At 37.5% G+C, this 11,061-nt stretch overlaps 1 protein-coding gene across 3 annotated transcripts in view; it reads left to right on the top strand.

Moving 5' to 3' along the window:
• The window catches only part of PDK3 (pyruvate dehydrogenase kinase 3), a 55,470-nt gene that overhangs the window by 35,248 nt on the left and 9,161 nt on the right, over positions 1-11,061 (top strand). For all 3 annotated transcript variants that reach the window (XR_004841597.1, XR_004841596.1, XM_009635689.2), the window contains exons 5-9: positions 2,321-2,410; positions 6,025-6,102; positions 8,253-8,329; positions 9,552-9,653; positions 10,259-10,369. Coding sequence is in view for 1 of the 3 variants with exons in the window: in XM_009635689.2 (XP_009633984.2) it covers positions 2,321-2,410; positions 6,025-6,102; positions 8,253-8,329; positions 9,552-9,653; positions 10,259-10,369 (458 nt within the window). In the remaining 2 variants the exon portion in view is untranslated. The remainder of the gene's footprint in view (positions 1-2,320; positions 2,411-6,024; positions 6,103-8,252; positions 8,330-9,551; positions 9,654-10,258; positions 10,370-11,061) is intronic.

The raw sequence follows: 11,061 nt of genomic DNA, 5'->3' as shown, positions 1-11,061 counted from the left end.
GGCTGTCAACCAGTACCCCCAGGTCCTTTTCCACCAGGCAGCTTTCCAGCCACTCTTCCCCGAGCCTGTAGCGCTGCATGGGGCTGTTGTGACCAAAGTGCAGGACCCGGCACTTGGCCTTGTTGAACCTCATACAGTTGGTCTCAGCCCATCGATCCAGCCTGTCCAGGTGTCTCTGCAGAGCCCTCCTCCCCTCAAGCAGATCAACACTGCCACCCAGTTTGGTGTCGTCTGCAAATTTACTGAGGGCGCGCTCAATCCCCTCATCCAGGTCATTGATAAAGATATTAAACAAGACTGGCCCTAGAACTGAGCCCTGGGGGACACCGCTTGTGACCGGCCGCCAACTGAATTTAGCTCCATTCACCACCACAGTTATCAGAAATTAATCCAAAATACTAGTACGCTTTCTTCTAGAATTGTCAGGCTTTGTCAGCGTGGCTGTCACTTTTTAATCTTGTTGGCAGAGACAGCTTGCATGGTGATACATGAAGTATTTTTAGTTAGTAGTAGAGTAGCTGTATCTTTCTGCTCACAAATCTCTCAACATAGTTTGTAGAGCTGACATTTATTTCATAATGAAATGCAAGGATGCCATAAATTTTGAATAGGTTATGCACTATTTTTATTGTTGGTTTTTCAACAAGTTATCTAGACTTTCTTGCCTTCTAAAGAAGTTGAGTATTTCTAACTTAATTTTTAAATTATATCTCTTGTCTCAGTCTACTTGCTATTCACTATTCACGAGTAAATGCTAGAATTAGCCTTTGTCATTAGGTTCCGTTTCATTTGTTGTTACTAATAAACTTACTTTTTTATATTCGTATCACAGAGTGAAAGGAGTTACTTGCACAGCTCCTATTAACCAGCATGTGCAACCATGCAGAAAGTGATCTGTATAAAGTTAAGGACAATCTTGTGATCTCTTTAGCGTGTCTTGTACCTTTTTAGCTCTAGAGCTTCATTCCCTGCTCAGTGTTCTGCTTTCATGAGCTCTTAGAAATTGTAGTACGCTAAGTATAATATGGATGCTAGAGTACTGCAGTGTAAGGTATGTTACTACAAGTTGTGTGTCTTCCCAGTAATCTTTTATGTGACTAGCAAATGCCTTGCTGTGTGTGTACAAATAAATTCCATGTGGCAAAGCACACAAAATGAGATAAATGTGAAGCTAATTCATTACTTGTCCCTGGGCAGAGAAATGACAGACACAAGACCAAATTAAAAGGCTCTTTATAGAAGAGTTCTAGCAATAAGTAAAACCATTGTCCTGGTAGAATTATTGGGATGAGTGTGAGCATAACTTGCACTAGTTCTAAAATATTAAACTTCTTTCACTGAACTGAAATGGCTTTTCCTATGGACACTCTTATTTAACTGGTTAAAACTTAAAACCACTTACAGACGCCTAAACTTTATCTAACCTTTTACAATTTCTCTATGCTAAGCAATGTTAGTGATCCATCTGCGATGGCAAATACTAATCTTGAAGCACTGATGAAAAAGACAATTGGAAAGCAGAATGCAGAAAGAGGTTTTTATGTAGTTTGCGTTTGCTTCATACATTATTGACAGACTGTTTCTTACAGCGCAGTTCTGCAAGGTGCAGTGTGCCAGTGTATTAGCTCACTGTGACCAGAATAGGAAAAGCTTTCAGATCTTGTCTTTTGTTCACCTCATACTGCATCTGTTTCATATCAGAGCTGACTAACTTGCTAAAATAGCAGAAAATCACTTCTGAAAAAAAGTGTAAAACCGTTCTACTTCTTTGAGAGCTAAACTCTTGGTGAAGGATCTGGTGAGTGCTAGACCCTTGTGCAAAGGAGGGAGTGGGGAGCATACTGCTGAGAGTCAGGGAGAAAGTTGAGTGAGTGAGACCTCTGTGCCAGCTGTGAAATTGCAGCTTAGGTGAGTGTAAAAAGCTTTTAATGCTCTTACAGTCCCTCAGTCCTTTTTACTAGAACATTTTCATTGTTGTGAGTGCTGCTGTTCTGACATAATGGTATGAATGAAGCATTTTACATTTTAGTTGTATCTAATTTTTGATAGTCCACCTCGAAATGAAAGTTGCCACCTTAACCCTCCCACACCGCTATTTCTGTATTAACTAGTCTTAGCTATTAGAAATTAAAAGGGGGGAGGGGGGGAAGAGGAGGTGGGAGGCAAGAAGTCTTCCTACACAAGGATTCTGGCAATTTGCTAAAGTATCTTTTTACAAAATGATGTGCTATCTATTAAGTTTCAGATACAATCAGATTTAAATTTTCTGGGCTGCCTCCAGTGTAATAGACAATTTACTGCCGTTTCTTTTTCCTTTCAGCACTTCTTTTTGGTGGAGATATTAATCCTGCTCATCCCAAACATATTGGAAGTATTGATCCTAATTGTAATGTGGCAGAGGTGGTTAAAGGTAAGATGGCGTTAACATTTTTGTTGATTTTAAAAAAAACCCAACAACTTAGAAAATGAACAAATACGTTATTGAGATACAAAAGACTGAAGGTGATTTAAATTTATTTCATTAAAAAAAAATAAATTGAAGTTCTGCAATTGCTCACAATAAAGCCATGGGTTTATTGAGACTTTCTAATGTCTTCATTACTGAGGATGGAGAAACCTTTGGTATCTTAACAGAACTAAGAAAACAAATGGGTTTTTTAATAACTTTAATCTGTCATTTAAAATACCAAATCAAGTATCTAAGTGTTTTGTTAAACTTCAGATGTTTTCTTCCCTAAAATACTTAGAAGCAGGTTCTCATGTACTGCTTTTTTATCTGATGCTGGTACTAAAGAAAATTGAGTAAGTGAAATTTTCCGATTTGTTTAGCTAGGCCTTTCAGTAAAATGTCCTCGGGCATACAGATATTCTAGTGAAACTCCCCATTACTATGTGCATCTGATCATATCACAGCCTGTTCTTTCTTACACAGAACATACGTATGTATTGGTTGTACCTGAATGATCTGGCACAGTCTCATTAGAAAGCCTGTTTGCTTAATAAATCCTGTTTGCTTAATGTTATGAATGTTCATATGCTTTCAGAATGGTAGTAAGAAGGAATGAGGCAATGCTGTCTGCTTCAAGAACTTGTTTATTGAAGGTTCACGCTCTGGGTGTATCTATTTACAAATACAGATCTTGCTGTAGGAGTGAATTCCACACTCTGTCCTTCACTGCTGTTTGTGCGGCTGCAAGAGGGGAAGAATGTGTTCCTCCCCTTCACTTTCAGCCTTTGGTGAAGTAAGAGGGGAACCTTTCTTATGTCAGACTTTGACTTGTACGATAGCTTGTTTTGTAACGCAGATACTTCTGTTACGAAGACTTCTTAGCTTCTAGCTCTTTTTGGCTCTAAGGCGGCCTTTTTTTCAGTAGCCTTCTTTCGGTTAATCTTACTCCACTCCTCAGTACTGTATATGTTATCGTAGTGTTGTTTATTTAGATATTCCTTCTAGTAGCAATGTTTGAATCTATTTTGATCATCAAATTCATAGTTGCTGCCTTGGACAGAGGAGTGCATAGTGTCGGAAGGTGCTCAGTCCAGTTTTCAAGCAAGTAGCTAAGAGAGATCTTCCACATATGAAGAAATAATTGCTAACAAAACGAGGTCATCATAAACAGTATCCAGTGTTGTCTTTCAAAGAAATAGAATGTCCTTAAAGACAGAGCCTGTCTAGAGTCAAGGTGATTGAGCCCATTTCTTTGTAGAATTGATGGAGGAGTTGATTTACATTCTGTGTGCTCTGCTAGCTCCAAAATGTTCTGGTTCACGGGCGGCATTCTGAGCAATTTGTCAGAGTTAAGATGTTGATTTTGGCACTGTTATGTGGCAGCTACAAGCTCTGTATATCCTTCAAACATTGAAAAAATGATTCAAACAGTCACTTCTTACTTCAAGCAGCCCCACCAAGTGTTGTGTCTGTAACTGCCTGAGGTGGATCTCTGTATCTCACTGATGTTCTACAATAAGATTTCTGAGCTGACAGTAAATCCAGGCTTCTTCCCGGAGCCAGGATTTTAGATGTACTAATAGATCCTTTGCTCTTGTTGCTACTTACTTCCAGCTACAACATGAGTGCTTTGGACTTTGCAGTCTCTTTTACAGTCTTAAGACTCTGCCAAAGAGTTGGCTTTTAGAAGGTGGTAAAATGTAAAACTGCACTCAGATTGTTTGACACAGTTTTGCTTGGGGCTGGATGTCTTACTGGATCGTGAAGTGATAGTGCCTTCCTGTTCATCTCAAGGGTGTTAGGGTGGCTACTTCTTGAAAATGGATGTGTTCTACATTAAATTTAGGGAGGCTAAATGGATTTATTCAGAACCTCCCTGTATTCTCAAGGTTTGCAATAGTACCTGTGTCTGCTCCACATTCATGTATTGAGGGCTTGTGGTTTATTCCCACACAGTTATTGGTTTGCTTTTCAGAGGCCTGGAAGTTCTCCACAATAAGAATCCAGCTCATGCCACCTGGATCCATATCTAATTTTCATTTCTGTGATGTGGAAACTCTTTGAAATGTGCTAATGTTCCTTTCTCCATGTAGATGGCCTTATGGTTGTACTATGTTGCTATCTTCAGCTTTTGATGATTCGCTCAGGATTGTGGCTGTGTTTCTTACGCCCTTTTTTCTAAAGCACAAGATTACTCCCAAGGCCATCAAGTGTTCTGAGATGATCTTAAGAGTATTGTGTAAATTTAGGTATTCCTACATCTTTTTTTTTTCTAAATTACGCACATCCCAGGCTGAGGTTCTCTATACAGCTTGGATATTAAATGGGAATTTTTTTTTTTTACTTGGGACATTTTATTGTGCTATTGACAGCACCCTTTTAGGAAGTCTTTGGACCTGACCTTGACACAAGAGAGTCCTACTGGACAGTTGATTTTGTGACACATTCCCAGGACTTGATCAAGAACATTTCCAGTGTTGATTAGCTCTATTTTACTAGACCTCAAGCAGCATTTTTGCCAGCCTTGTGTGATATGTCCAGCCTTGCAGATATCAGAACAACTGACATAATTTTTTTCAATTAACAGGGCACATTATAGTTTATTTCTGTAGACATCTTGAAGGAGAACGATTATAGGTAACCAGCCCTTTCTGGGGCCTAGTGATTTCACTTTCTTCGTCACATAGCTCTGAGTCTTGGCAGTGACTGCTTTGTAGTGTCACTTTGGACAGGAGGAAGAAGATACATGTAGGGCAAGATGAAATGCAATTGTTGCAGTATCTCAGCAAATTTGTCTCTGTCTGCAGAACTGCCCATCTGTTTATGTGCTTGCTCTTAGCCCACACATTATGAGGAAGCCACTTTCGTTAAGGTATCTTAAGCAATGTCGTTAGAACATCTCTGAGTTTGTGGTTTCTCTTTAAGCTAACACTTGCCGCTTCTTTCTAAAGCATTTTGCAAATGAGGTACCAGTGAATATTTAGAACCACTAAGAAATCTTCCAAACAAAAGGTGGCTTAAACTTTCTTGCTGTATTTTGACAATACATAAAGCCTGATTTGGATTATGGGGAGGCTTTTTTTATTTTGGTTCAGTAGGAAAGAATGAAGAATCTTAAAGATTCCAGCTTTTGCCCCAAAAGACCTTGAAAATCAAGTATTCTAAACAATATCGTGTTTGGAAGAACTGAATTTATGGTTGCAATGTCATCCTTTTTTATTTGAGATGGAAAGAACAAGCATTACATTGTGATCGGGACATGGCAAATAAGTAGATATTATGGTCAGCCTAAGATTATACCCTTCTGGTTTTCAGGCTCTGAACAAAGACATAAAATAGCTTGTCTCTAGTAATCTGCTTTTGTTTGTAGAGCTTTAAATAGAATTTGCCCTTTCTTGACAAATGGGCTATAAGCATTACAGAGAAAAAGGGATTAGAATGGATACCAGTTTCACGCTTGTAAACTAGTTACTAAAATAAGTGTTCTGTTTTTAGTCTTCCGCATACAGGATGAACTTTGCTAGTCGTCTCTAGATGATTTTGGTAACTTAGTGTTCTGTTCTGTTGTTTTGTAGATGCTTATGAAACAGCTAAGATGTTATGTGAACAGTACTATCTGGTGGCACCTGATCTGGAGGTTGAAGAATTCAATGGTAATTATGCAATTAATTTAATTTAAGTGACGTATGTAAGAAAAAACATTTCAAATATCTGTGACTTCTAGTTTTGTTAATTAATTATAAGTTATGATTTGAACTCTGCAGTCCTATATGCAAAGTTACTTTTCTTCCTCTAATGTGTCTACATGGGCACCTGAATTATAGTTTATTAGCATGATGTGTTTGTTTACTTTTTGATGCTGGATGCAGAGAGCTAGCTGCTGAATTTGCTGTCACTTTAAGGAGAATAAAGTGGTCAAGAATCCTCATAACTGGGAAGGAAACAGGCCAGCCTTCTAACTAATCTTTTGATAGAGCTGAAACTTATTTCATTTTGAAGTATGCTTGTAAATTCTAGTATCAGTCCTTTGCACCAGTGGTGAGCTCTTCTTTGTAAGATGGCAAAATTAGAAACTTTTTTTACATAATCTATGCTTTAAGTCCTATCATAAACTTCTCACATGAAAATCTGTTTGAAGTTGATAGCAAAGATGAAAATTGGATGCTACAAAACTGATGAGACAGTCCTTGTCAGTGTATTGACTGATTTTTGTTCATCATTTCTATTGACAAAAAGTAGATTATCTTTTAAGTTAAAAAAAGTCTTGAGTTATTCTCTCTTGAATTTTGGACAGCTGCCCAGACTGAGATGTTTCTAAACTTCAGTGGAAAGATTGCACAATCTCAGCAATAAGTCACACTCAAAATGGAGAGAGTGATATATAGGAACATAGGTTGCCTAAAGTACTATTTAATATTGTAGAAATACTCCTCAACACAGTGATATTGTCAACACTGATGCATGACTGCCACCCCCCTCTCCCAAAATCGAAGGACCCAACCTCCCCCCTCTAAAACTCAGTGATTTTAGAGATAAAAGTATTGAGTGCTGCAGCAGGGGTATCAATGCGAAATTAATTTGGAGGCCTAAGTAAAAAGATCCAATAGTAGAGAAACCAAGTTGCTGTAACTCATAAAAAATAAATGAGGAAAGAATTACTTGTTTCCTTTAAACTAGCTTATTGTCAGCATAGGAAAGTGACTTTGCAAATTACCTCACAAGAGCAACAATAACCTGTTTCCTACATGTACTCTCTGCCTCAAATCAGTATGAATCAGTTTGCCTTGGTTTTGGTGATGCATAAGAGAATAGGAGTATGGACTCAGACAAAATGAACGCAGTAAACCAGCAAGTTGCCTTGCAACTAATTATGCAGAACAATATTTTGGTCTTCTCATTTTCCTAAGAGTTTCCACTACTGTGTGTCTTAAAGTAATAACTGGTATTATCAGCCCATAGTGCCCAACAGGATGGAGTTGACTCCAGTTACGTTCTGTTTGCATATTTGTATCTTCCTGCAATTTATGGAGCAGGCATTTAGAGACTTTTCTTCAATCTGAACTGCTGCTGAGTCTGACAAGCTGTGACTGTGTAGTTTAATGCCAGTAGATATTTGAATGTTCAGGGATGACTGCATCTTCAGCACCAAAACTGTCCTGGAATGTATTAAATGCAGCTGTATTATTTCCTGCTAAATTGATTAGCACTCTAGTGTTCAGAGCTGAGCCAAGCCATATACCTCTGCTGAAACACTAACAACAGGGCAATGGTGGACAACTAAGTTATGAATTGGAATAAGAAAACTATGATATTGTTTGAACTATATTTTGAATTTTTTTATGAATACTTTACATTTTATATGTTTTAATTAAGGGAAAATATGTAGTTGGTTTTAGAATATTTAAACAGTGAATTTCTTTAGTTTTCAGAATCTTTTGTACAGCAAATATTATGCTTGAATACTATGTGTGTTAAGAAAGTTTCCCACATAAGTGGGAAAGTTCTCTTACTTAATGTACATTGTCAGTACGAAACCGGCCACTGCTTGGTTGAAGTTTCCTGTCTAAACAAAGTCTGCTGGCACGGATGTCTTTGAAAATCATTATTAGAATGTGTTATTTCAAGTGATAGCAGTAACTGAAATTTATGTTTTTACTTCATGGAGCTAATCTTGCACCTAGAAAATTAGAACATGCTTACATACTTGTCTTTGCCAACAGTTTCATGTTATTCCTGTAAATAGAAATGCTACAATGTACTGTTTTGGGAAAAAAAAAAAATTGTCTTTTTTAATTTTTTTTAGCTAAAGCTCCAAACAAGCCTATTCAAGTAGTCTATGTACCTTCTCATTTGTTTCATATGCTATTTGAATTATTCAAGGTAGGTTGCACTTTAATATTTGGAAGGGTTTTGTGAACTTTAATTACTGTTGAAATTGAGATTCTTTTCAGTTACAGCTCTTAAATGTTTTTTCAGTTTCCTTTCTTGAGCTTATCCTTAAACAAGCAAAGAGGGTTTGAAACTGTTAAAAGCTAGACTTCCAGCCCTCTCTTATGCCCTTGTGTACTTTAAAAAATTTGTGTGTTTTCCCACTTCTCCTTTTGTGCTTTTGCAGCTGATTGAGTTAAAGCACTCATGATAATCTATTTTTGCAATGGTGATATATATTCATTACCTTGCAATTTTCATAAGCTTGCCTCTTTATTGCATATTTGAGGACTGGTTAGGATCAGTGTCTTTGTTTATTGTGAAAACAGCCCATCTGTCCTTTAATAGTGTAAATGACATGCTTTGTTTTGGTTTTATTTGTGTTTTCTGAATAATGAAACAACAGTGAAAGGAAAACATGTGAGAGATACTATATGCTTTCGAATAAGATAGGTGGTCTCTAGGTGGTGCAATTGAACACTAGAAATTCAGGGGAAAAATGCATTTGGTCAGAGAGAAACTTTTCCTTTGGGTTTGATTTCTGACATTTGTCAAGTATGTTCATTTAAATCTTCCCCTATTTTGCCATTTGTAACATAAGTTCTAGGGCAGAACAAGTGAGAATTTGTATGCTACTTGTAGGTATATTTTGGTACAAGTCATGAAACAGTATGAAACCAGTAAGTTGTAGCTGTAAGTAATGGTAATCTGTGACAGACCGGCAGTGGAAACGCTATTAATAGATAGGATAAATTCGGATTGATAGATGGTAACTTAACAATTTGTGATGCAGGCTGGGAAAATCGAAGCTTGTTCTTGGTGGTGAACATCACTATTGGTGTTCTGCAAGGTGGAGACAAAGGATGTTGTCATCCCTTATATATAATTATTTGATTTCACCCAGGAAAAAAAAAATTTTTGCTTTATGTTCTCTGACTCTATATCAAATAGATAAAAGTATGTATAGTGGAGTTCTGATGTAAACGTTTAACTGGACAATTCATTGATTTAAAAGGACTTCTTGAATTTGTTTTAATTACGGCCTTTTCTGTCTTGTATACAAATGTAGGACAAAGTATCTGGATTCAACAAAATAAATGCAAGTTGTAAGTTGTCACAAAAAAGCATATGTGGTAAAGTTAGAATCAAAGCCACTTTTTTCTTTTATCTTCAGAATTCAATGAGAGCTACAGTCGAATTGCATGAAGGTAAGAGAGAAGCCTATCCATCGATCAAAACCTTAGTCACTTTGGGGAAAGAAGATCTGTCTATTAAGGTAAATGCCTAAAAATAATATGCAGCTTACAAACCTGATAGGTTTATAATAGTACGATTTGTAATTTGAAAAGGCAAATTAATTACTATATCACTTCTGACACTTGCTTCATATTCATTTAAAATGGAATATTGTCGGCTGGAAGGGACCTACAAAGATCATCTGGTCCAACTGCCTGACCGCTTCAGGGCTGACCAAAGCTTAAATCATGTTATTAAGGGCATTTGTCCAAAAGCCTCTTAAACGCTGACAGGCATGGGGCACCGACCGCCTCTCTGGGAAGCCTGTTCCAGTGTTTGACCACCCTCTTGGTAAAGAAATGCTTCCCAATGTCTGGTCTAAACCTTCCCGACTGAGGCAGCTTTGAACCATTTCCCATGCATCCCCTGTCACTGGATCCCAGCGAGAAGAGCTCAGCCCCTCCCACTCCATGCCCCTTCCTCAGGAAGCTGTAGAGAGGAATGTGGTTGCCCTTCAGCCTCCTTTTATCCAAAGCAGACAAACCCAAAGTCCTTAGCTGCTCCTTTAATATTTCTAAAGTCATTGAGTTTGGCAGTTTTTTTCCAGAACATGATGTTTAAAACTCTTAACTTTTCATTCCTTAGATAAGTGATCAAGGTGGAGGTGTACCTTTAAGAAAAATAGACAGATTGTTTAACTACATGTACTCAACAGCACCCAGGCCTAGTTTGGAGCCTTCGAGAGCTGTGCCTTTGGTAAGCAATTGCAGTACGTATTTGGATGTCCCTTTGCACTACTCCAGTTGTATGCTTCCCTTCACTACAATCTACTGAATCAGGTTTTCTGTCAAAGAAATTGTTTATCATTAGCAATTCCATGCAGGTAAAATGTATCAGGAGAAAATGGGTTCTGTTGCCATCACTTAGTCTTTGAAATAGAAAACCGCTTTTCTTTGTCTCGACATTATATCCTCAGAAACAAGCATGTCTGCATAAGCACAATATTTTCATGGGTTAATGGACAGGACTTTTAGTGCTGTATTACTGAGAAAGTGGATAACCTAAGGAGCTCCTCTTTGGTGTGTAAATTACTGTTTGTCTAAGTTTCCTATAATAAATGCATTGAAAAGGTGAGCCACACTGTCAGAATTATAGCACTTGAGAAACACCTACTGGTAATGCACAAGCTTATATGGAACTTTGAAAATTAATTTTCAGTAAGTTATGGACTGTAAAAACACATTTAAAAAATGAATTCCCAAACCTGCATGTGGTATGAACACTTTTGGTATATACCTGTTCAGTTGGAAATCTCACATGATATTCCCTTCTGAGCTGTATCAGAGTCAGATTTCAAACAAACAAAATTTCTTCATAGTTTCTTCTAAGCAGGGAATTATTTCAGTGTTGAATGTGTAGATTCTTTTAGCAAGCATATTTTAAAAATT

The sequence above is a fragment of the Egretta garzetta genome, unplaced genomic scaffold, assembly GCF_000687185.1.
Source record: "Egretta garzetta isolate BGI_Z169 unplaced genomic scaffold, ASM68718v1 scaffold373, whole genome shotgun sequence".
Classification (NCBI taxonomy): domain Eukaryota; kingdom Metazoa; phylum Chordata; class Aves; order Pelecaniformes; family Ardeidae; genus Egretta; species Egretta garzetta.
Note: the sequence above shows the minus strand (reverse complement) of the source record. Positions and strands in the feature narration are given on the sequence as shown.